The sequence below is a fragment of the Danio aesculapii genome, chromosome 5 (genome assembly GCF_903798145.1).
Source record: "Danio aesculapii chromosome 5, fDanAes4.1, whole genome shotgun sequence".
Lineage (NCBI taxonomy): Eukaryota > Metazoa > Chordata > Actinopteri > Cypriniformes > Danionidae > Danio > Danio aesculapii.
The window spans coordinates 50,293,964-50,320,889 of record NC_079439.1 but is presented as its reverse complement, the minus strand read 5'-3'; the positions used below and the strand labels follow the sequence as shown (position 1 = coordinate 50,320,889).

General features: G+C 42.2%; 1 protein-coding gene and 1 pseudogene across 1 annotated transcript in view; both read left to right on the top strand.

Moving 5' to 3' along the window:
- ntrk2b (neurotrophic tyrosine kinase, receptor, type 2b) overlaps positions 1-26,926 on the top strand; it is a 62,526-nt gene that overhangs the window by 16,263 nt on the left and 19,337 nt on the right. The window contains exons 8-14 of the mRNA XM_056458409.1: positions 566-880; positions 970-987; positions 3,704-3,721; positions 3,823-3,851; positions 4,061-4,160; positions 21,861-22,049; positions 23,357-23,487. Of these exons, the coding sequence (XP_056314384.1) occupies positions 566-880; positions 970-987; positions 3,704-3,721; positions 3,823-3,851; positions 4,061-4,160; positions 21,861-22,049; positions 23,357-23,487 (800 nt within the window). The remainder of the gene's footprint in view (positions 1-565; positions 881-969; positions 988-3,703; positions 3,722-3,822; positions 3,852-4,060; positions 4,161-21,860; positions 22,050-23,356; positions 23,488-26,926) is intronic.
- On the top strand, positions 7,778-21,036 carry LOC130229550 (uncharacterized; annotated as a pseudogene).

The following is a 26,926-nucleotide window of genomic DNA, read 5'->3' as shown; positions in this document are numbered from 1 at the left end:
AGAATAATTTTTCATTTATTTATTAATGCTCATGGCTCATGTGATTTTTAACCATGATTAAAAATGGTTCAATATGTTTACTTACAGCTGGGCACATTCTCCCATCAAGTTAGTTTTTTATAGATCACAATGTTTGTGTCCCTGTTTTGTTTGTACACCATGTTTCTAAATGAGACCCCTGATCCTTATGCAAAACTGTGTTTTTAATACATATTGCTTTTATACGCTAATGTAAAATGTCATTTTCCAGTTACCAACAAGCCATTATTTTTTTGTCAAAATCCTTCTATACGTTGTGTTTTTGGTTCTGCATTGCACGTTTCTTCATGCTGTTTTGTAATATTACGGTAAGCCTCTTCATTTCTTATCATTCTCTTGTATTTCTCACCCTAGAATCCCTCTACACTGCCCCTCCATTTCATGTGCTGTCGGACACTTTCCTTCCGTCAAACAGCGAAATTTCCTTTTGTTTACTCCTGTGGTGCATCCTGTGATCACGCTTCCTCTCCTCCTCCCTTCTTTCCCTCTTTTCTCGTTCCTCTGCTCCTTCTTTCTCCCGGGTCAGTTCCCCCTACTGTCCTGGAGCTGTACCTGCCCGAGAGGAGCCAGGACTGGTGCATCCCTTTCGTTGTGACGGGCAACCCAAGACCTGACCTGCACTGGTACCATGAGGGGAAGCCGCTGGAGGAGCAGGAGTACATCAGGACTGAAATCCACGATATCACCAATACGGAGTACCATGGCTGTCTGAAGCTGGACACTCCCACTCACATCCATAACGGCATTTACACGCTGGTGGCCAGCAATGAGTTTGGAGAGGACAGAGGGAACGTGACGGCACACTTCATGCACATACCTGACGTGGATCACTCTGGGATAGGTTAGCGCTTTGTGATGCCTTAGTTATTAATGTGCTAAAAACAACACAGCTGTTAATGTGTAACTTTTGTCATATTTTTGTTTTCACAGAGGGAGTGTTCTATTATGGTAAGTGACTTATGACAAGTACAATTTGAGTCAGCTGGATAAATCTTTAAAAGGATATATCTTCTGTATATATACAGTTGAAGTCAGGATTATTAAACCCCCTGAATTATTACACCACCACCCCACCCCCCCACCTAGTTTATATTTTTCCCCAATTTTTTATTTACAGAGAGAATATTTTTTTAACACATTTCTAAACATTATTGTTTCAATAACTCATTTCTAATAACTGATTTATTTTATCTTTGCCATGATGACAGTAAATAATATTTGACTAGATATTTTTCAAGACACTTCTATACAGCTTAAAGTGACTTTTAATAGCTTAACTAGGTTAATTAGGTTAATTAGGCAGGTTAGGGTAGTTAGGCAAGTAATTGTATAATGATGGTTTGTTCTGTAGTTCTATCGAAAAAAATATAGCTTAAAGGGGCTAATAATTTTGACCTTAAAATATTTTTAAAAAAATTCAAAACTGCTTTTATTCTAGCCGAAATAAAAGAAATAAGACTTTCTCCAGAGGAAAAAAATATTATTAGACTTACTGAAAATTCCTTTGCTATGTTAAACATAATTTGGAAAATATTTAAAAAAGAACAAAAAAATAGTAGAGAATCGGGAATAACACAAATGAGTTTAAATCAACCCAGGCTCATTCTGAAAACGTAACTCTATAGAAAACGTAACTCTATAAGTTTCTGTAGACTGCGAAATTCGTCCCACATTTTTCTGCAGTTTTTGTTTTTGCAAATCCACGAGAGGCCGCTGTGTACGCTTTTTGAGATCTCAAATTTCCCTCGTGAGTGCCCTAAACCCAACCAATTTTATCGATTGGCGTCCATATGGAAGTAAGTGGTCAGCTGGTAAGCACGAAAAAGAACGGCATCACACCACCCCGTAGCGTTCATATAAAAAAATGTATGCAGCCATACGTACCTCTGGCTACGTAATTCATGGTCTCCAGAAACATCTGTAGGACTATGCTTTCAGAATGAGCCTGTGTTGGTTTAAACAGCAATGACTGTCAGAATAAAACTGGTATTATAAAACTGGTAACCTGCAGCTAGCTCTCTGCAACTCTCACATGGTTATCCAAAATTTGCCCACTGGCCTCTGTCCATCATGGCTTCATCACTTTGTCTCCTCTCCACTAATCAGCTGGGCGCAATTAACCCTTCTGGCGCAATTAACCCTTTGCTAAGCCACACCCGAAAACCACCACACATCAATCCTGGCTTAGCAACCGTAGCTACGTGCAGGTCAAGCTTTAGAGTGAGGGAAACAAGCCAAAGCGTTGTGCATATGGATTGTGCAAATCTGATACCCTGTATACTAAAAGTTTTGATGGGGTGGTGGAATTTTTTTCCCTTTTCAAAACCTAAAACCCAAGAAGAGAAATGCCAGCATGAATCAAGCTGTTTGAGGGGCGCTAAAAGAGCGGGTTATGTTGGTTTTGTTTTTCGATACTCCTGACATATTCAGTGATAGACGGCAATAACTCACACACCTCTTAGCCTAAAAAGCTCTAAACTGTGTTTGCAACAAAAATACAAAGCAGGTTATGTTTCCCAGCAGTTTTTTTCTTTTTTTTTTTTCGCTCGATATTATGAGCACTGCTCCGATTAAGCCATCGCAATAGCAGTAAAAGAATGGTCAGCGTATGAGGCGGCTAGGCTAACCTAGCTACAATTTTGATTAAATTATTTTCTAATGGGTTGCGTATTATGTGGTGATATGGTCACCAAAAATGACTAATTATATCCCTGGGAATGTCTGACACCAGCGCATAAATATTGTAATAGACGTGCCAGGCACGAAAGCTTGAAAGGCCTAACAACAGTAAATAAGGAGGGTGGGGATTAGCGAAGGGTCAATATGGCTGCCGTCGCGTCATCCAGGTGGATGCTGCACACTGGTGGTGGAAGAGGAGATACCCCCAAAATATGTGCAAAGCGCTTTGAGTATCCAGAAAAGCACCATATAAATGTAAGGAATTATTATGATTATTAATATTTATATAGTAAATATTGGATAGAATGATCGCCTCACAGCAAGAAGGTCGCTGGTTTGAGCCCCAGCTGGGACAGTTGGCATTTCTGGAGTTTTCTCCGGGTGCTCCGGTTCCTCCCACAGTCCAAAGACATGCGGTATAGGTGAATTGAAGAAACTAAATTGCCCAAAGTGTATGTGTGTGAATGGAAGAGTGTATGAGTTTTTCCCAGTGATGGGTTGCAGCTGGAAGGGCATCCGCTGCGTAAAACATATGCTGCATAAGTTGGCGGTTCATCCTGCTGAGGCGACCCCTGATTAATAAAGAAACTAAGCCGAAAAGAAAATGAATGAATTTATATAGTATTTTAGATTCACAGTTATAATGATAATAAACATAATAATAAAATGCCCAACACATACTACATCTATGCTAGCTAAATCCTAGAAAAATGTAATTAATTTACAGATTTTTAAACCAAAGAAATAAACAATAATTGTGTCTGGATATTATTTAATGTATTATATCTTTTAAGACAATAGTCACAATGCACAAATCATTTTGTTTATGCAAAATATAATTTCTTTGGAAATTAAGGTGAAATATGAACTTCTTTAAACCTTTCATAGGATTTACCCAGCTGAAATTTGTAAAGCATAAAACAAATTATATGATGGATCTAAATAATGTTATTTATCACTGAATTCTTTTTTCCATTTAACACAGACACAACTGTTAGTCCAGGTAAGTCTGTTCTTTCTCTTTACTGATCACCAAAGTTTTAGGCTTTGATAGTTTTGAACAACAATTCTATATGTTAGTATGTTTTGCTTACTTTTTTTTAGATATCCCACCACTGGAGGACAGAGTCGCGGTAAGTTCTTAAGTTCTGTCTAAAATATGTGAATTGCTGTCACCTGGAATATTCCTTAATTACTTGACAATTTACATTTGTGATAACAAAATAAGTAATAATAACTGAGGAATGTCAATATATGTCACTTCAATGTGTGTTACTAAATCCTATAGATTTTCTGTAATAAAATAATCAAAATCCCTAAAATCTACTGACTTTTTTTCTAGGTTTACATAGTAGTTGGAATAGCTGGGGTTGCTTTGACTGGATGCATCCTGATGTTAGTTTTCCTCAAGTATGGCAGAAGCTCCAAATTTGGAATGAAAGGTAAGTGCATCAAGTAAATCCACTTTTCACTGTTAAGTCTGTGCTAAAATCAGCATAAAATTCAAATGGATCATATTCACATTTTAATATACATGCCCAGTGCCTAAAATAAACAGTTACCAAAAGCAAAGAAAAAAATGAGTAATTAAGAGTATGTTATAATTATAGTTCTATACTAGTCGTCATTATATAGCACTGTGTTAGTTGGCTGGTAGCTTCATGTGTCATGTTTTAGTGTGATTAGCAGGGTCTGCGTTACAGTAATTTTAATATGTTCAAATGTTTGTATCAGATGTGCAGTCCTGTGATATTTTAATGTTAACTGCCCTCAAGAACAAATGCGTTCAGTGTCTTGGCGATTATTTTGTCTTTTATATATCCAAGTATTTATCTCAGATAAACAGCTGCAGAGTAAAAAAAACATATACAATTGATGCCCAAATTATTAGCTCTCCTGTAATTTTTTTGTATGTCTACAGTATTTTTAATAATTTGATTATGAAATATTTGTAATGATTATATAGTCTTTTCTTTTGAGTGTTTTATACAGTAGGAATCTGCAAAATGAGTAAGTAAAGCTTGTTCGAAACTTTTTGATGGTTTCTAAAATATGCCTGTGGATTAAGTTAAATTGTTATCTTATACTTGCTACTGGTAAGGTACAATGCTAGCATCTCCTCACAACTTCATACAATTTTACACATTTCTTTCTTTTAAACATATTTATTAATTGGACAACTCAGCTTGTTTACTTTATTTTTACTTTATTGGTTTTTGCAATGTACAGAAATCATCACGGGGAGTCACAGAAGCATACTTTTAGCCATGCAAATGCAAACCTCCACTGTCAGGTTATGAATCTTTTGCTACAAATTTTTCAGAGCTGTGTTTCCATCTGCGAATTTACATTCCGTATGGTAGAAAAGTTTGCTGTTCAGTTGAAGGCTGCATGAAATATTTTAGAGTAAGAACGTCATTCACCACTCACTTCTCACGAATTCACAAACAGCCAGGTCCAGTACATCACTCTTGTCTAAAGAAACTAAGCAATACTGAGAACCCAACAGATCAATCTCTTGAAAGTCAGCTACCCCATCCAGATCTGTCTTTTAATAGTGAGGAACCATCTACATCATCTTTTGGCAGTCATCAACAGATAATCAGGCTTTTTTACATACTGTAACCTGGCTCTGTTTTACCTGAAGTTGCAGGGGAAAATGTTGTTACTTTCCAGTACAATTAGTCAATAATTGAGGAATTTCAGGCAGTTCATGTTGATGGAATGCATGGCATGCTTGCCAGACTAAAAGAAAAGCTGTTATCATCATTAGATATAGCCCCATGTGACATTACCAAACTTACTGATGAACTGGCTGCAAAAGATCTGTTCACTTTGTTCAATGAAGGTCAGTTAAAGTCTGACAAAACCAGAAAACACTTCTTTAAACAAAATTTCAACTTTGTTGAACCAAAACAGATTTATCTGGGTACTGACATGGCCGGTAAAAATGTTTTTGTCAGTATGTGCCAGTTATAGAAACACTTCAATCTCTGTTTAAGCAGAAATCTGTTAGAGAACAATACAACTAATCAAAACAGCTAGACTGTGTTGAAAAAGTGATTGACTGATATTCAGGTCTGACCTTACAGCAAGGTCAGTTGGCATTTCTGTGTGGAGTTTGCATGTTCTTACCATGTTTGTGTGGGTTTCCATGTGTGTAGTGTTTGTGTGTTAAAGACTGTGTAAGGATGTTTCCCAGTGATGAGTTGCAGCTGAAAAGGTAAACATATTGCTGCGTAAAACATATGCTGGCGGTTCATTCTGCTGTAGTGACCCCAGATTAATAAAGAGACTAAGCAGAAAAGAAAATGAATGAATGGATTTGAGTCAAATGACATTATTAGTAGAGCAGGACTTATTGCCATTTGTGGGGATAATCTTGGTTCCCATTGTACAGGTGGCTTCTCTGAAAATTTTTGTACCAACAAGTATTTCTGTCGATACAATCTCATTGACAGAGATACATTTTACCAACGACCTTTAAACCTTGGCTTAAAAAGAACAAATTAAAAATGCCCAAAGCATTGTGAAGCTCACAACTGCTGATCAATCTATAGTGGATGGCATCAAATTCAATTCTGTTTTCAATTCCCTTAAATTTTTTATGTGAGTAGGGGGCTTCCTCCATACTTAGGTCATGATTTCTTCGAAGGGATTGTGGATAATGACTTGGCAGTTTTCATCAAACATTTTGCTACAGTTGAATAACACTGCACATACAATGAACTGAACAGAGCCATTGTCCAGTTCAGCTATTTAGGTAGTGACTCTCACAATGCACCATGTGCAGTTAAAGCAGACAGTCGACAACTTTGTGTTTCAATGGGTGTTTCTTGAGGCTCTTACCAATTTATGTTGGAAGCAAAATGAAAAGCCCCATGGATAGTGAGGCATGGCAGTTGTGCCCTTAACTGAAGGAAATGGTTGAGCTTATTTGTCCTTCCAAAATAAGTCACAATGAGATTGGCTACCTCAAGTTTTTATCACAGGTTCCTTGTTTCCTGATGAAACATCATTACTTGTTGCACTATGCAGACCTTATTCTACAATTTGGACCACTGATTTGGTTGTGGATGCTTAGGTTTGAAAGTAAGCATTCCTATTTTATGTACTGTGCAAGAATAATGCACAATTATGTGCATCTTTGTAAAACCTTGGCAGAGAGACATCAGTTGCTCCAGTCCTATCTAGCTTCTGGTCAGTTATTTCCTCCTAAAATTCAGTCTGTCAGTGAATCATATGAACACAATAGTCAGTTAAACAATACAGAAATACAAAATGGGAAGCTAAAAATAAGGGCAGCTAACTGTGTCACTCAGAATACATCAGAAGTATCAGGGGTGGTTTATAAAGGAACCAAATATGCCAATGGCCAGGTTGTTGTTGTTGTAGACCATAACAGTTGTGGTTATGTCTTTGGTAAAATATCTGTGAGACTCATTAGTCCGACTGATGTCTGCTTTGTTATTGAACTGTATGAATCTGTTCTTTTGTCTGACCTTGGCCTTCACTCTCTGTACACCTCTGATCCAAAGTATGTGTGTGTTAATGTTGACAGTCTGTTTGATTACTATCCTCTTCCAGTTTATAAAGTGGCAGGTCTTTCTGTGGTGTCCTTACATCACTCGGTGTGCTCTTTTAACTTCCGACACAGAACTGATCCAACAGGAAATAAAGAGAGTCCTCCCTGAATTAGACATCACGAAACTTGAAGATGTAGTCAATCACCTATGTTTTGTGGTGGGTGTTGAGAACACACAGGACCTTGCAGTAGTTGAGATGTCTGATCTTCAGGACTTCTTAAATCCAATACAATGTCGAAATTTAATAATCGAATTTAAACAAAAAGGTAAGACTCATTTTCCCCATCATATTCCAATTTGTCTATTTTTGTAGAATCTTCTATAACATTAAATAAAAAAAATAAAATGTGTATTGTATATGCAGAGTCTATTTACATGTAAAACTTTTCACTTTGTTCTTCTGTAGTTTCTGAAGTGTCTAGAGGCCAACTGGATCAAGTTGAGCTTACCACATTAACCCCACCCAACTCCCAATCTGAACAACCATCCACATCGTACACACCTGCGAAATCTGATTAGCTTAGTATCTTTCAAATTCCTTGGGAACGCATGCCTGGAGCACTTCCTCATGCAGCATCCATTAAGGAGAAGGTTCCACTTGTACCGAGAAGGAAATTTGTAAGGACTGTTGTGGCAGCCATGACAGAACATTGCTCAAACCCAAACTTGGCCAACTGTGGGGAAGTGGCAAGAAACATTGTTTCTAAACATTCTCTAACATTTGGAGACTTTACAGAAGAAGGGGAACAATTTGGAAAAGAGTATAGTTCACTTCTAAGACAGCTAAAAACCAGATTTGATGATACTAATAGACACAATGTAGCACATAAGATTCGTCAACCAAAAACACAGTAGAACAACAACTGAGCAATTGCAAAAAGTTCAGATGTAAAGCTGAATGTATTAATTGGCAACCCAGGATCTGCTGAACTGTCTGATGTGGACAACCTAATGCAAGAGACATACATTTGTCAGCGCCAAATGATTAATTCATGCCCCCCTCCAGCCATCAGTGACATGGAACTTGAGTGGCCATACTTGTTAAAAAAAAAGAGGCCTATGCAATTATTTTAAAATCCTTAAAGGTATTGACATAAGCATTCGCCTCAGTGAATTGACATTAAAATGGAATGCAGAGATCCAAAATCTCTTACAGAAATTGAAGCCACACCAGCAACCAGCAACAAGACTGCCATATCAGCCATCCTGCTGGCAATGAAACTCTTCGAAGAAAAAGAAAACTCTCTCTTATTTTAGTAGATGTAAGTAGATTTCTCTTGCTCTCTCTCTCTCTCTCTCTCTCTCTCTCTCTCTCTCTCTCTCTCTCTCTCTCTCTCTCTCTCTCTCTCTCTCTCTCTGTCTCTTTCTCTCTTTCTCTCTCTCTCTCTCTCTCACACACACAAAATTAGTGAGGTTAACAATCATATTCTAAGAAAAGCTGTATATTTTTCTTAATTTTATTGTAAATTGTTTATTGTAAATATTGTTAATTCTAAAGTTTATTGTCAGTTTGAAAGTCAGAAAGTCTGGTAACCTACATTAATATAATGATATTTGTGTGTATATATATATATATATATATATATATATATATATATATATATATATATATATATATATATATATATATATATATATATATATATATATATATATATATATAAATTCTAGTCAAATAGAAACAAGCATAGGCAACTGCCATAATCATAATTAATGAATTTGTCCTTAATAGTAAAAACTGATTATAATAAGTTGCATGTAGATCTGAATAAGACAAGAATTGTCACACTGATTTTCTTTAGGTTTTTTGACTTGAAGTCAATTTTAAGTTTTTAAAGACTTTGCAATAGTCTTTCTTTGCAATAGTCTTTCCAGAGCTTCTTTGCAATAAGTGTAATTCTAGGCTTGAATTACTGACCGAAAAAGCCTCCAGGTCCCCGACCCTCTTGATCGATGCCAACGCAACTAATAGAGCTGTCTTCATGGACAGAAATCTCAAGGATACTGAGTCGATTGGTGCGAACAGATCTCTGCATAGGCACGTAAGCACTACAGAGAGATCCCAAGAGGGCATGATAGGGGGGCGGGGTGGATTTAATCGGCTGATGCCTTTGAGGAACCGAATGATGAGGTTATGCCTTCCCATGGTGCCACCATCCACTACACTATGATGAGTGGAAATGGCAGCAACATAAACCTTCAGTGTGGAGAGTGACAGCCTCTGCTTCAACCTATCCTGAAGGAAAGAAAGCACAACGCTGATCTGGCAAGTCCGGGGGGCTTCTCGGAGGCTCTAGCTTGAGGGATAGTGTTAACCACCGCAACCTGTAAGTCTTCTTCACTCCGTCTATGGACCACACATGGAGGTTCCAGAGATCTGGGCGTGGGTGCCAGATGGTGCCCTGTCCCGGAGAAAGAAGGGTCCTTCCTTAAAGGGATCTGCCGGGGGGGCGTCACAAGAAGAGAGAGTTCTGATATTCAGGTCTAGTTGGGCCAGAGAGGTGCAACTAGCAAGACCTGCTCCTTGTCCTCCCTGACCCTGCACAGTGTCTGTGTGAGTAGGCTCACTGGGGGAAATGCGTATTTGCGCATGTCCCGAGGCCAGCTGTTAGCCAGTGCGTCCGTGGAGAGAGAGCCTTCAGTCAGGAAAAAAAACACTGGCAATGGGTGCTCTCTGCGGAAGCAAAGATCAATCTGAGCTTCTCTGAAGCATGCCCATATCAGCTGAACAGACTCGGGTGGAGCCTCCATTCTCCCAGACGTGGAAGCTTCTGTGAGAGAGCATCGGCTGAACGTTTGAGCTCGCCACACATGTGAGTGGCACACAGCGATTTCAGCCACGTATGACTCCAGATGAGTAGACGGCGAGCAAGCTGAGCCATGCAGCGGGAGCGGAAATCCCCCCAAATGGTTGATATACGTCACCATCTCCGTGCTGTCCGTCCTGACCAGCACATGCTTCCCTTCTAGCACCGGTAAAAAACTGCTCAGAGTGAGATACACTGTCAACAGCTCCAGGCAACTGATATGCCAATGCAACCGGGTTCCTTTCCACAGACCCGCAGCTGCATGCCTGCATGCCATCGAGATGATGACATGCTTGGACACTTGTTCTAGAGGCACTCCAGCCTGTAGTAATGCAGGGTCCGACCAGAGGCTGAGGGCGCAGGGACACAGCGGAGTGACAGTCACTTGGTGCGTGCCCATGTGCCATGCACATCTGGGGACCAGATCATGAAGCCAGTGCTGAAGTAGTATTATATGGAGTAATCCGAGCGGTGTGACAGTGGCTACGGATGCCATATATAACTCCTTCAGACAGGTCAGCATCAGTTCGGTGTGATCATGGTGATCGAGTCCAGCTCCAACCCGAGAAAAGAGATTCTCTGTACTTTTCTCGGTTGACCTGAAACCCCAACAGGTTGAGGTGTCTTTGTGCATAATCAATTGTTCCCGCGAGTGAGCTAAAATCTTCCAATCATCAAGATAATTGAGTATGCGTATGCCTACAAGCCAAAGGGGCGCTAGGGCACCCTCTGTGGGCTTGGTGAAAACATGCGGAGACAGAGACCTGAAGGGGAGGACTTTGTACTGCCAAACTCGTCCCTCGAACGCAAACCATGGAAGAATGGAGACATAAGAGTACGCGTCCTTCAGGTCTATTGCTGCAAACCAATGCTGAGGACGGATGCACCAGAGGATGTGCCTCTGCATGATCATTCTGAATGGAAGCTTGTGCAGACAGCGGTTCAAAACACACAGGTCTAGGATTGGCCATAGCCTACCACTCTTTTTGAACACGATGAATTACGGGCTGTAAAACCCCCTCCTCATCTCGGCTGGAGGGACCGGCTTGATCGCATCCTTCACCAGGAGGACACCAATGTCCTGGCTGACCCTGGTGAAATACACCTGACCTGAACTTGGGAAGCCGTTTGGTGAACTGAACCGCATAGCCGAGTCTTATCGAGCAAATGAGCCATCGCGACGGGCAGGCTAGCGCTAACAAGGCAGGCAGAGCTCGCGCAAGTGGTATCATGGGCGCGATCGTTGACGCATCAGCGGTGGGGCAGCACGGAGTGGGGGGGGGGGGGGCGTAGAGCAGGAGGCAAGAGATTCACTCTCACCTTCTTCCCAGGGTCCTGAGAGGGGGCTTAGAGTGTGTGAGGAGGGAGACCGTCCACCAAAACACTCAGAGCTGCAGCAAGGCGCTGGCTCTTTCATTGAGAATTTGGTGGGCGCAGGCCTCAAGGCCAGCAGCCTGGCGTTGAAAAACACAGTTTGGTGTTGTGCCCGGCCCTCCACCAGAGAAAGAGCAAGTTCCTTCTTCTCCGGATGGCCTGTCTCAGGGACGCTTTGCAGACTTAACGGCGCCCTGGGATGAGGAGCAGCAGAGGTGGATGGTTTGGTGGGGGGAACGGTCTTACTAGCCTGCCGATAGATGACCTCACCCATCGCATTCGACTGTTCCTTCACCCCCGTGAACTCCTGGGTAAATTCACTGACGATGTCACCGAACAGGCTAGCCTGGGATATGAGTGCATTAAAAAAGCAAACCTTGTCAATGTCACACATATCAGCCAGGTTTAGCCAGAGGTGGCGTTCCTGGACCACCATTCGTGTGGCCATCGTCCTTCTCGAGGCATACGCAGCCGACATGGTGGTACGCAGAGCATAGTCGGTTGCAGTGTGGAGCTCATGCATTAAGCCTGGGTGGGAACCACCCTTGTGCAGCTGGGTCAACGCCTTTGCTTGGTATCGCTGGTAAGTGGCCATTGCGTGCAGGGCAGAAACAGCCTGTCCCGCGGCTGTGTAGGCTCTGGCCCCAAAGGACGCAGATAACCTGCACGCCTTGGGTGGGAGACGAGGATGACCACCCAAGGGAAGGACATAAATGGACTGCAATGACACGCTCAACCTGGGGAATCGCCTCGTACCCCCTGGCTGCTCCACTGTCAAGGGTGGTGAGAGCGGAACTGCATACAAATCGGTCAGAGAAAGATGCCCTCCAAGACTGCGCAAGTTCATTGTGCACTTCCGGTAAGCAGGTGACGGGAAGTTTAGAAGGCTTTGCCTTCTTCTTAGCCTCCACATAACACCCATCTAGTCGGTCTGGCCGTGGGGATGGGGAATTAACTATCTATAGACGAAGCAGCCCAGGAAAGCACGGCCATAATATCTGCTTCTAGATCTGAAGCCTCACTCACCACCCCGGAGGGAGGAAACGGGTTTGAATCCTCGTCAGATAATGACAGCCCACACTCTGATGCAGCGATGGACATCTGATCCTTGGTGTCATCAAGTGAGAGGGCGATCATCCGAGAGGATTCAGCACTTCTATCACTCGAAGCTTGGATGGAGCGCACTGAGGAGTGGAAGGTCCGCGAGCCCTAGGGCGGCAAAATGACTCCTATTGCAAGAACGAGCTGCCGTCCTAGCTGCGCAACAGACATGCCATCGCAGTGACTGCATGCACTGCCCGCGAGCACTGCATTAACATGCTGGACCCCCAAACATGCAACACAGTGCTCGTGCCCATCGTCCGAAGACAGGAAACCACCACATCTAGAAACGCACAGTCGGAACAACATCTTGAAAAAGACGCACTGCACGGCCGTGTTGCTCTTTTAGGAAACTTGCTCCTTGTGCTCACCGCTCTAGAAGGACCAGACCCAGAGAACGCCCAGGCAAGGGAGAATAGCCCAGCTCGACCATCTGCCACTGCGTGTCACACACTCTGCGACCAGGAAAAACAGCCTGTCAAACACCGGCAGCTTTCTCTTTCACTCTCTCTCTCCCTCTCTCTCTCAGGGTTTGGAGGAACCTGATGACTCTCTCAGTAGTGTGAGGCTCTAAAAGCGAAAAGGTGTCTCTGCGATGCACGACTGGCATCTTTATGCGCAAATGATTGTAATTGCTGCCAGCTGTGTACGCTGACGCCTCCTGTTTTATTACTCTTTCAGATAATTGGCTTCTGACTAAATCCCCATAGTGAAAGTTGCCACATAGCATTGAAGTTCCCCTCCCATTGGGGAACTGAACTTACAACTTTATTGTTTTTTAGAGATAGATGCTCAGATTCTGTTAGTTCACACATTCATTGAACATTTGAATCCTAAAACCACTTGCATAATGTTAAAATATTTTCAACTTCCATCTGACCTTTTTCAGAGTTGAACTAAAGCGTCACGCTATTACAGGGGTGGGCAAACTCGGTCTTGGAGGGCCGGTGTCCTGCACAGTTTAGCTCCAACTCTGATCAAACACACCTGCTTATAGATAATTAGTGATCTTGGAGACACCGATTAGCATGTTTAGGTGTGTTTGATCAGAGTTGAAGCTAAACTATGCAGGATACCGGCCCTCCAGGACCAAGTTTGCCCACCCCTGCGCTATGACATAAATGTTTCTGAAAAAAATTAAGTCAGCAACATTAATTCATCAGAAATTGTATTTATGTATAGCATATAGCATTTATGTGTTTATTCTTTTAATACACTTTTTATATAATTATTTAAAACTTTGCTTAGTTTTTAAAATATTTATATTATGTAATTATATATTAATATATCAAAATTACATTATCCAAATATTTATATTAATAACCATTTAAAAAAAACACTTAATTGTGTATTTGCTGTTTTTGTAATTTTATGCTGTTTTCCAGGAAACTTCCACAAAGATATCTGTGGAAAGTCAGCTCAACCTACCAGCCACTCCTAGACTCATTATGCTCAGTAAGTACGATAGTGTGTGTGTGTGTGTGTGTGTGTGTGTGTGTGTGTGTGTATATATATATATATATATATATATATGTATATATATATAGGTTGACTCCTGTTCTCTTATTCGGTTGACACTAATGAAATTTGAAATAATATTGCCCTCTTAGTGGGTGTTGTCCTGCAGGATCCACATCATGCTTGTCTCATAGCAACTCTGTACATTGTTTTCAAAAGTAACTGTTACACTAACAATGTTTGAAAACTAACTGAAAAATAGTAACGTTATCAGCATTTCAATACGTCACAATAAAAAAAAAAAAACATACCTCAAATATGAAATAATACACCCTCTTCTTGGGTGTTGTGCTGCACACATACAGAATCTAAATAAAATATAAAGTAAAATCAACCACATAGCCTTAATAACGACCATCATGGGACAGGAATGGGATAATGGGAACATTTTAGACACTTAAAATAAATTGGACAATCATGTGGAAACTGAAAACGTCCGTTCCATGAGATTCTGTCTTAAGCCGCCTTTCCACTGCACATGACATTTTGACACGACTATCGGAATATGCCCCCTTGTGGCAGTCACACAGAATTTTCAGTTCCCCTTCATAAAGGAACTTCTACGTGTGTCTGTATAAACAGACTTTTGGGAGTGCTTTAGACGACCAATCACTTCTGAAGATAAGAAAACGGGTCAATGAAATGCCAATTGAATTGGCAGAGCTTAGCTCCACAGCTGAAACTGATGAGCCAATTAGGGCTATATCAGTCGGCTGCTGGAGCCAGCTCATCAGAATTGTTGCTTCAGACCCGATCTGAGACTGAAGAACCCTTCTGCTGAGCTGACTTCCAACGCAGAAGGAAGCATTCCCTTCACCAGTGCGGGGGAAGACGTTTAAGCGGCGGTCGAGCTGGGTTTCCCGTCCCCTTGGCGTTTCGCTGGTGATCTAAAAGAGCAGTTTCTACAAAGAGCAGAATTCCCTAAGAGAGCACACGGTCGTGTAGCGCGTCTTATTAAAGATGTCGTTTCGACCGTGCATTTCTGGATGCGGTGGTTTCCTCGCCCCAGATAACAGGCACGAGTACTGCATCACATGCTTGGGGGTCCAACATGTTGATGCGGTGCTCGCGGACAGTTTTTGCCCGCATTGCGATGGCTTGACTGTTGCGCAACTGAGGTCGCGGCAAGCTCTTTTATTAGGGCAAGTCACCCCTGCTGCTCCCCGGCAAGCGGTTAGCACTCGGGCAGGCCTGAGGGTTACAGTGGGGGCTATTCCGTCGCCTTCGGGCCAGCAGACCCCTCGCTCCTCATCAGTGCGCTCTGTCTCTGCTTCGAGTGCGAGCGCTGGTCCATCCTTCAGGTTGGCCGCGCTTTCATTTGATGACACCGGGGACGTGATGTCCATCGCTGCATCGGAGGGCGGGTTGACATGCTTCGATGAAGATTCGGACCCCCTGCCACCCTCCAGGGTTGTCAGGGTGATTTCGGATCTGGAATCGGACATGTTAGCTGTGTTATCCCGGGCTGTTTCGGCTGTGGGACTGAAGATGGCTTGTCCCCCAGAACCGCGGCCGGACCGCTTAGACAAGTGCTACGTGGGGGCGAAGAAGGCGAAGCCTTCTAGACCCCCCGTCCCCTTCTTCCCGGAGGTACACAGAGAGCTCACGCAGGCATGGAGGGCACCTTTTTCTGCCTGGTCCTCGTGCACTCCCGCTCTCACCTCCCTCGATGACGAGCGGCCAGGGGATATGAGGCGATTCCCCAGGTGGAGCGTGCTCTGTCCGCAGAGACCGCGAGAGATTCGCCCACACCTTCCAAAGCGTGCAGGTTATCTGAGTCTCTCACGGCCAGAGCCTACACTGCTGCGGGCCAGGCCGCCTCCGCTCTGCACGCTATAGCCACCTATCAACGCTACCAAGCCGAGAAGCTGGCCAAGATGCAGGAGGCTTGCATGAGTTCCGCACGGCAACCGATTATGCTCTCATGACTATCAAATCGGCTGCTCGTGCCCTGGGGAAGATGATGGCCACATTAGTGGTCCAGGAATGCCACCCTTGGCTGAGCTTGGCCGATATGAGAGACGTTGACAAAGCTTGCTTTCTAAACACTCCCATATCCCAGGCTGGCCTTTTCGGCGACACCGTCGGGGAGTTCACCCAAGAATTCTCCGCGGTGAAAAGCAGTCCAAGGCGAGGGGTTAGGTCATCTATCAGTGGGCTCGAAAAACTGCTCCTCCCGCTGCCCCTTCCGCTGCGGCTGCTCCTCGCAGAGGGCATCCACCCGCAGCTTCAACATCTGCTCCGCTTCTGCTGCCCACTCCACCGGCCAAGCGGCAATGCCGAGCCTCCCGTGGGACTGCAACGCCCCCGCCCCAGGGCGCCGCTAAGTCCAGTAAACGGACCGCGAAGCGTTCCTGGGACGGGCCATTCGGAGAAGAGGGGACCTGCTCTTTCCTCGGTGGGGGGCTGAGGATTATTACATCAGTCCACAACAACTTTAAACTCATCGCTGCCGGCCCCTGGGCTGGCGGCAACCAAATTTCCAAAAGAGCAGTTTCCTCTTTCTCCGGATGCGCAAACCCGAGTACTGCCAGTCTGGGACGCTCCGCCTTCCAGCTCGCAGCACCGGGACCCTTCGCCTCAGGCCCTCAGAGTGCAGCAGAACGAACTCCTTTCTCTCACTCTGGCCTCACCGCGGGATCGAGGGAGGAAGGTAAGAGAAATTCTCTTATTTTCAGCTCTTCCTCGGGACGCACCGCTTCCCAGAATGAGCACTCCCATCCCGAGCTGCCCCTCTGCTGGCACGTCAGTGATCGCTCCGATGGTGCCATTAGCGCGCGCTCTGCCAGCCTAGTTAGCGCTGCCCAGCGCATCGCGGTGGCTCATACGGACGGTCAGATTTGGCTATGCGATTCAGTTCGCTATTCGCCCTCCCAAGTACACGGGTGTCCTTTTCACGAGGGTTATCCCCGAGAGCACCCCTTTCTTGCGAGAGGAGATTGCGGTCCTCCTGGCGAAGGATGCAATCGAGCAGGTCCCTCCAGCCGAGATATAGTCCGGGTTCTACAGCCCGTATTTCATTGTGCCCAAAAAGAGCAGGGGGTTAAGACCAATCCTAAATCTGTGCAGACTGAACTGTCATTTACACTAAATGCCTTTCAGAATGCTTACGCAGAAACGCTTGCTTCAAAGCGTCCATCCACAAGATTGGTCTGCAGCCATAGACCTGAAGGACGCGTATTTTCATGTCTCTATTCTTCCATGCCACCGCCCCGCCACCGCCCCTTTCTCCGGTCTGCGGCTTGCGGGCATCCGCACACTCAACTATCTCGATGACTGGCTCATTCTAGCCTCCTCTCGCGATTAGTTGATTATGCACAGAGTCAAAGTGCTTCGGCACCTCGACCAGTTGGGGTTTCAGGTCAACCGAGAGAAGAGCAAACTTTGCCCTGTGCAGAGGATCTCTTACCTCGGGCTTGAGCTGGATTCGATTGCTATGGTTGCGCGCCTCTCCGAGGAGCGCGCCAGGCTAATGCTTTCCTGTGTAAACGAGCTCCACAGGAAGATAGTGGTCCCACTGAAATGTTTTCAGAGGCTCCTGGGGCATATGACATCCGCAGCCGCAGTCACGCCACTCGGTTTGCTTCATATGAGACCACTTCAGCGTTGGCTTCGCGATCGAGTCCCCAGACAGGCATGGCGCGCGGGTACGCACCGGGTGCACATCACTCTGCGGTGTCTCCGCACCCTCAGCCCCTGGACGGATCTGGCTTTCTACGGGCCGGAGTGCCCCTAGGGCTAGTATCCAGGCATGTTGACGTAACGACACATGCCTCCAGCACGGGCTGGGGGGCCGTGTGCAATGAGCATTCAGCCGCGGGGTGCATTGGCATATCAACTGCCTGGAGCTGTTGGCAGTGTATCTGGCTCTCCGCCACTTTTTTTCCCGGTGCTGGAGCAGAAACACATGCTTGTCAGGATGGACAGCATGGCGGCGGTGGCTTATATCAACCGTATGGAGGGTATGCGCTCTCGCCGCATGTCTCAGCTCGCTCGCCGTCTGCTCCTTTGGAGTCACACGCAGCTGAAATCACTGCGTGCCATTCACATTCCGAGTGCTCAACCGTGCAGCCGATGCGCTCTCACGGCAGCTAGTGTCCCGAGGAGAGTGGAGACTCCACCCTGATTCGGTCCAGCTGATATGGGCGCACTTTGGGGAAGCCCAGATCGTTCTGTTTGCTTCCACCGAGAACGCACATTGCCAGCTGTTTTATTCCCTGACCGAGGCCCCCCTCGGCACGGATGCACTGGCTCACATCTGGCCATCGGGCACGCACAAATATGCGTTTCCCCCAGTGAGCCTAATCGCACAAGCTTTGTGCAAAGTCAGGGAGGATTAGGAGCAGGTGTTGTTTGTTGCGCCCCTCTGGCCCAACCGGACCTGGGTTTCGGTGCTCACACTCCTCGCGGCGGCCCCTCCTTGGCGCATTCCCCTAAGGGAGGACCTCCTTTCTCAGGGACGGGGCACCATCTGGCACCCACGCCCAGATCTCTGGAACCTCCACGTGTGGTTCCAGCCACCCCATTTTAGAGATCAGGTGGTGAACCTGCAAGCGCTGCCTGCGGAGGAGGCAGGCCCAGCCCACTCACTGCTTTGTCCCGTTCACGCTTTGCGCCTTTACGTGGAACAAACGAAAAATGTAAGATCATGTGAACAGCTCTTTATCTGTTACAGTGGTTGGCAGAAGGGAAGTGCCGTATCAAAACAGAGGTTGGCCCACTTGTTAGTTGATGCCATTGCCCTCGCTTATCAATGCCAGGGCGAGCCGCGCCCCCCTAACGTGAGAGCGCACTCTCTGAGATGTCACTTCCTCATGGGCGTTAGCACGCGGCGCCTCTCTCACAGATATCTGCAGAGCTGCGGGTTGGGCGACATCTAACACATTTGCGAGGTTGTATAACCTCTGAGTGGAGCAGTTTTCTCCCGGTTATTGGGTAATCCCAATCAATCGGGTGGGAATTAAGCTCGGTGTCACAAATGCTTGCTGCGCCAGGCTCCCTAACCCGATGCATTTTTACCACGGTGTGTTCCCCCTTATTAGGCGGTCCCGTGTCTTCCCTAAACCGCTAACCAGCTTATCATATGTAGCACTCCCCCTCATTAGGGCTAGTCCATATGTCTCCTTACCATCAGGTCTCCCCTTTTAGGGTAGCAGGTGGTCTCCGCTGCGTCCTCCCCCTTCGGGGACTGGCATGCTTTCCCAACGTAGTCGTATTTCCAAAATCCCTAGTCTATATTAGCTAGGTAAAAGCACACTTACGACCCCCGATTTAAAACTTTTATTCCCATGTAATGGTAATATGTTGGGCCTAGGGGACGTTGGAAGATTGCGCTCTTGGGGATGTCAGTGCACTCACGCTTTGGCTTGGCAAACTACACATCAGGAGCACGACAGGCTTAGCTGCTGTGGCACTTTCCATACAGTCTCCCAAAAGTCTGTTTATACAGACACACGTAGAAGTTCCCTTATAAAGGGGAACGTCCTGGTTACGTACGTAACCCACGTTCCCCGAATAGGGAACGGAGACGTGTGTCTCCACTGCCACAGCACCTGAGTCTCCAGCTGGGAGCTGAGCGATCGGCTCTTCAGCAGGCAAATTCTGATGAGCTGGCTCCAGCAGCCGACTGATATAGCCCTAATTGGCTCATCAGTTTCAGCTGTGGAGCTAAGCTCCGCCAATTCAATTGGCATTTCATTGGCCCGTTTTCTTATCTTCAGAAGTGATTGGTCGTCTAAAGCACTCCCAAAAGTCTGTTTGTACAGACACACGTCTCCGTTCCCTATTCGGGTGCTGCTAAGCTGCTCTCGCAGTGTCCGTGATAAAGAAGTACCATAGCAGGAGCCTTTATTCTCCATGCATTTACCATGGTTGAATGAATGAATACTAGAAACTTATAAACCACTAAAAATTTTGGAGGGAATGGGGAGGCAACATAAAAAAAATATGTTTTTTATTACTCGGTGATAAATAGAAATGTTTTTTTAATATAGGCTTTTTTTCTGATTAAAAAAAAAAAACAAAAAAAACCTATACTATTTCTCATCTCGCGCACACGGACCTGCTTGGACAACACTGAAACACATCACATCTGGTCCGCCGGTCATATACAGTCTAGTCGCAGGAGTTCAAATATTTCAATGGATCCACAGCTCAATTCGGATCCGAATTTTCCGCATATGGAGATATATTTATTAATTATTTATTAACTCCACGCAACTCCCGGACTGCTCTGCATTGGAAATGAATGACTTCCAGTCAGTCGCTTGTTGTGTGCAGTGAAAAGGATCTAGTTAAGCCTTGAAATGGCACATTAAGCTGAATACTAATATCTTGAAAAAATAACTTGTAAAATATTATGTGCTGTCATCATGGCTAAGACAAAACAAATTAGTTATTAAAACTATTGTTTAAAAATATTACCAAATCTTCTGTCCATTAAACAGCACTTAGGAAATATTTTTAAAAGAATTACAATTTCAAAGGAGGGCTAACAATTTTGACTTTAATTGTATATACTGTATATATGTCATGCATACTTGTTTGTCAGTAAAATAAAATGTTGTATGTTTTATCAGGTTCTATGTGAGAATTAATCCAGATAGGGCAAAGTGTGCTTCGCAATGTGGAATGAGCTGCAAAACTGGGTCAAGTGTTAAAAGAAAAGTTCATAATGTTAATCTTCGTGTACATACATTTTTGCAGAGGTACACTGAATGAGTGGAAAAGTTCTGATTAAGTTAGTAAAAGTGGTATGTTGTGATAAATACATAAACATAATGAAATAGAGGTGCATAATGGTGATTTAATTTGTTTTTATTATTACTGCAGGTTTGGAACAACATGAGGATCAGTGCTGGAAAAACAACAACTTTGTTTTGGATGGACTTTATTTTATTTTTATTTAAAACTGGAAACTGGACTGACACAGATATAATTTGCTATAATCTTCTATGTTAAGCTGCTTTGATATGATCCACATTGTAAAAGTGCTATAGATATAAGGATGAATTGAATTGAATTGATTTCTGTAATTTTGTGATGCATTTTTGTTGTATTTGTTTCCTGGTAAATCAATAAAATACATTTTTGAAGAATTTATATGCTTTCTATTTTTAAAATAACAATACAGAACACTGTTACTAATTTTAGTAACAGTGCAATGACTACTATATTTGATATACCATTAATGTGTATGCAGTATTTTGCTGTGAGTAGTAGCAGTACAGTACAGTAATTTACTGTAAGCTGTGTTGCCAGTTAGTCACCGCTACTGCTTTGTGACAGTAATTTGCTGGCAAGTAATGTGACAGTAATTTCCTGTTTATTCTACTGTAAAAAAAAAAAAGCCTGGTAAGATCTAACAGTGTATAATACACATATTTTATTCTAAAGATACTTAACCCTTGTTTTAGCATAAATTATAGCAATATTTTGGCTAGTAATACAGAATTTATTATCAATTGAAAGTGCTCTCCAAGATTTCTAGTTTAATATCTCGTTGCACTTTAAAATATTTCACATTACATAAATTATCAGTTTATTAATGTCAAGCATTTAACATTAGTCTAACACACCACACCAGTTTCATGCAAATTTAAATGTTTGTTCAACGAAATTATTAGTATAGACAAAAGAATGTTCTCTAATTTGAGCATCATTTCATATTTAAATATATTGACTATGTGGATTCATCGTATTTTAGTGAATTATTGACTGGTCTGTGTGTGTGTGTGTTTTTTGCCCTTTCCACCAGGCTCCTCGTCTGTCATCAGTAATGATGATGACTCTGCCAGTCCGCTTCACCACGTTTCCAATGGCAACAACACGCCGTCATCTTCGGAGATGGGCCCAGATGCAGTTATTATTGGAATGACAAAGATTCCAGTCATCGAGAACCCCCAGTACTTCCGCAACCCTGGCAGCATGCTAAAATCGGACACTCGTGAGTTGCAGTGGAGTGTCGGGTAGTCTCCGGCCACACTTCATTCTCTCAAATAGATTTCAGCCTAGGTTGCCACTGGTCAGTTGTCATAGTAACCTCCCTTTCTATCACCATGGTGATGATATCTCTGTGTAACTTAATCACTGTTGAACTGTAGATTTCTGCAAGCATTCTTTATTTACATTTCAAGATCCAGCACCCTTCAGCTGTGTGTTTTACCAACGCCTGATTAGTGATGTTTGTTAAGGCAAGCATCCCATACTACTGCTAAAGAGGTTAAGTCAGCACGAGATCAAAATTGACCCTCTCTTTTATAGGGAATATTGGTGGTTTTATTATGAATCATTAATCCATGCAAATCTAAATATGTTTTACCTCTGTATCTTTTTTTAAATCATAATGTCAGCCAGAACACCCTGGTAACAGTATTGAAACATACTAAAATCATAAGAACAAGTAGGAAGCACCAAGTGACAACACTTTACTTGTCTAAAAATGAAGTGCGAGTAAAAGTATCTGTTTTAAATATATACTCAAAGTATGAGTAAAAAGTAGACCTTTCAAAAGTACTCAAGAGTAGTGAGTAGTGAGTATTTCGCTGTTAAAAGCTGATGCGTTTCCATGTAATTTGTGCATGTGTGTGTAAACTTAACATTCTGTAGTACATCTAGTTGTGTGCCCAGCAGGCACACAACTTCATAAGACTTTATTATTAGGTTAGATTGAGGTTGTGATGTCGGATGACCAAAATTCAGTGTCTAGTCAGCGTCTAAGGACAATGCTATTTTGATGTCCAATAATGACATAAAATGACGTTGATATTTGGTCGATTTTGGGTTGTTAGAAAGTGACCAAAATCCAACATTTTAAACCAACGTCATATTGATGTCAAATACTTACATTAATTCATCAGGTATCGCCCATGTCTTGAAGTAGTTCATTATGATGCGATTTACCTTCTATGTGCGATTTGATTGGACAGGACTCTCAGGACTGAGTTTTCTAATCTCCATAGACAGAGAAATAAAGTAGTGACTGCAGGTTGAAGGAAAGTAGAGGAGTAAAAGTACTGATACTGCACTAAAAATTTACTCAAGGGAAAGTAAAAGTACACATTTTAAAACTACTTAGTAAATTACAATTCCTGAGAAAAACTACTCAATTACAGTAGTTTAATTATTTGTAATTAGTTACTTTACACCAATGCTTTTGACCAACACCTTGTCAAATGTTTTGAAGAAATTGGAGTTTTAACTGTTACTGTTTTATTATATGTAGTGTTTTATTATTCATTCATTATTTTGCAGTTGTCCAACACATAAAGCGTCACAACATTCTACTGAAGAGGGAGCTGGGAGAGGGGGCTTTCGGGAAAGTGTTCTTGGCTGAATGCTACAACTTGTCTCCTGACCAAGAGAAGATTTTGGTGGCTGTTAAGGTACGGGACATTTGCACGGTTCATGTTTTGGCTACAGAATAATGCTTTACAGTAGGTGCAGGGCTTGATATTAACACCTGCCAACCCGCCAAATGCGGGTAGATTTTAGCTGTGGCGGGTTAGACAGACACTCCCACTAGCCACTTTGGCTGGTTGTAAATCATTTTTAAATTGTAGTTTTCTTAAAAGCAGGGTGCGACAATAGAGATGACCCAATATTCGTGCAAATGTGATCTTAGAATCGAGAAGCAGCACATCTGACAAAAACAACTGTGTTCGCACAAGTAAAAGTGAGCAGGTGAATACCGAATGAGAGGATGATCACTCGCGCACATGTGATGTGATGCGTGTGACTGTTAAAAAGCGTGCGCGCTCCTGTTTATTTCCACGAAGCAACCGTGCCTAGAGGAGATCAAGAGTGCGATCGGTTCTCTTTGAAATAGACTGGACAAAAAGCAATGATCTTGCACCCACAGTGCTGCTGCTTTCAAGAGCTCAAGATTTAAAAAAATATATGTCCTTTTGTAAGCAGCAGTGGTCACTGCTTTTGTTTTAATTATTCTTTGAACAGATTATTAACAGGCCTAACATTAACTGTCTGCGTGTGATCATCCTTTCATTATCACACACTCACGGTATGTTTTTTTTACCTGCTTTCTTTTGCTTACAGATATTTTTGTTTATATGGTTTAATTATCTTTTTTTTACAATAACATTGCTTTAATATGAGATTAACTCCCTGTTTATGTGTAGTTAACTGGTGATCTGGGACCTTTAGCCAGGACAGATTACTGTGCATATTTTAGATAAACGACAATAGTTCTTTTTAAAATGTCAATTTTTTTTAAAAGTAAGTTTTGTTGAAGTAGAAAACCCCTTGCATACAGCTATATTTTGCTTGTTTTGACACATTTAAAATTTGTGTCTAAGAAATAATGATTTATTTTTGGTGTGGTCAAAGATAAATTTGGTAAAACCTTAATTATGAGCCCTGAAAAGTCATGTGAAAAAAACTGATGGCAATGCGACAACCCATTTGCGCATGCACATTGAGCAAGCTAATACACAGCACACACAAAAAGTGAAATGAATAAGGAGGCATGTGTACATAACACAAAATCTAAATCAAGTAATTTTAGCATGTTAAAATTATTATTTATGCATATATAATATATTTTCCCCAACAACAAATTTGTGGCTAGTGAAAATGGCGAGTGGCTAGTAATGTTGGAAATCTACTAGCCACAGCGGCTGGTGATGAAAAAAGTTAATGTCAAGCCCTGAGTAGGTGATATCTAAAGCATGCAGTTCTTTATAAGTTAATATTTAGATTTTAAAATTGATTTGGTACTTGACCTGGAGGCAAACAGAGATTCAAAAACAGGAGATATGTGATCCTCAAACCTAGCCCCAGTATGGATATGGGCTGCAGCGTTTTGTAAATCATTATCGATTGGGTCATTTTTGAAAAAAAAAAGTCAAATAGTGCATTACAGCAGTCAATGTAAGATAACACGAGCAGTTAATTAATCTTTCAGGGGTAGTAAAGGACAAAAATGACCCTATAGACCGTTCTGAGGGATGTAAGCAAAAACAATGATCGCAATGTATTTCCTGTTTTACATTTTTAATTTCTATAGCTTCTGAAAATCCAAAAAGAGCCACATATTGATAAATAATGTTATGATAGCTCTTTTAACATTAGGTTATGATTGATCCGCCTCTTGTTACAGTAATGAAATAGTTTGATAACAAGCAGGAAATGGGCCAATAACAAGTCCACATTAAAATGGTCTATATGTGCACTATTTCTGAGATGAAATTTGTCTTAGCATTATTCTTCTTATGGGGTTCAAACACTGTACACTCATGAGGCAAATAGCACTGCCAAAAGGCTGTTTAACCTATCTTGTGGCTCACAACAGATCTGTCAGGAGATAATTTTATGATAAGAATACTACACAACTTATGGAGCAAGCCAAACACCATGATTTCCATCTTATACCTGTTCAAATACAGAAAATGTTGGACAGTTTCAGGGGTAAGAAGCATCCACAGATTGACCTGATTTTGAATGCATGTACACTACAGGTCAAAGTTTGGGGTCAGCAGGATTTTTAAATGTTTTAAATCAAGCTTATCCTGCTCACCAAGGCTGCATTTATTTAATCAAAAATACAGTACAAATTGTAAAATTGTGAAATGTTATTGCACTGTAAATTAACAGTTTAAAAGTAGTTTATAATTTAGTTTAATAATAATTCCAGTGATTTAATTTATTCCAGAGTCACATGATCCTTCAGAAATCACTTTAATATTAATTATTATTATTGTTATTATTATTAGTAATAGTATAATTATCATTAATGGGAATAGTAGAAGCAACAATGACTGGAGTAATAATTTCATTTGAAACTACAAACAATAAGTAATAAATATCTATTTAATAAATAAGTATTTAACAATTTGTTTTGCATTTAATAAATGTCTCCTTGATGAACAGAATAATTTTATTAAAATTCTTAAATAAAATTAATAATAAAAAAATAATAAAAACTAACCCCAAACTTTTGACTGGTAGTGTAAATATAGAGGGTCGAGGACAGAACCCTCAGTAACATGAGTTTGAGTGCGTTTACTAAAACATCCTTATCATGAGTAAGACAAAGCATTGTACGCTTTTATCAGTTCTAAAATTTGTGAGTAGTGTAGCTCGATTGGTAGATGTTTGTGTTGTAACAACACCACAATAATGTGTGCGATCCCAGAGAACATTTGCAGTGAACAGGCTGTGTAAATCATGTTTCATAGCCTTTGCTAAATGCGAAAATAGAAATATCAGTTTTGTGAATTTGAAAAAATAGGTCAGAAGGGATTATCTATATTATCCACAAACAATACTGCATTTTGATTGGTTACACTGATCAAATACAACACCGTGATGACATGAAAAACAATGTTGTTATTGTTTGTTTTTGTTTTTTTTTTTACTTTAACTTTAAAACACAACTATAGGTCATAATAGCTGCTTGCAGAAACAGCCTATTCTTTTAGATGAGGAAATTCTCAGCTTTCCAGTGATCACTAAAATGAAACCTGAACCAGAAACATCAAAGATAATTTTGTAAGGATCTTTTTATCTGTTTAACAGTATCAAAGGTTGAGTTTTGTTCCAGAAAAATAAGAATGAAAATAGGTCCAAAGTGGGGAGCTATCAGTAACTTATAAGTCATCTCTGAACTGTGCATTTACAAAAAACATGGTAAGGGCTCAGACTGATTGTTAACTAATAAATGATTATTATGACATTGTAAAGCAATTGTTTCCCAGTACTGGGTTGCACCTGGAAGGGCATCTGCTGCGGAAAACAAATGCTAGAATAGTTGGCAGTTCATTCCACTATGGCGACTTCTGATAATAAGAGTCTAAGCCAAAGGAA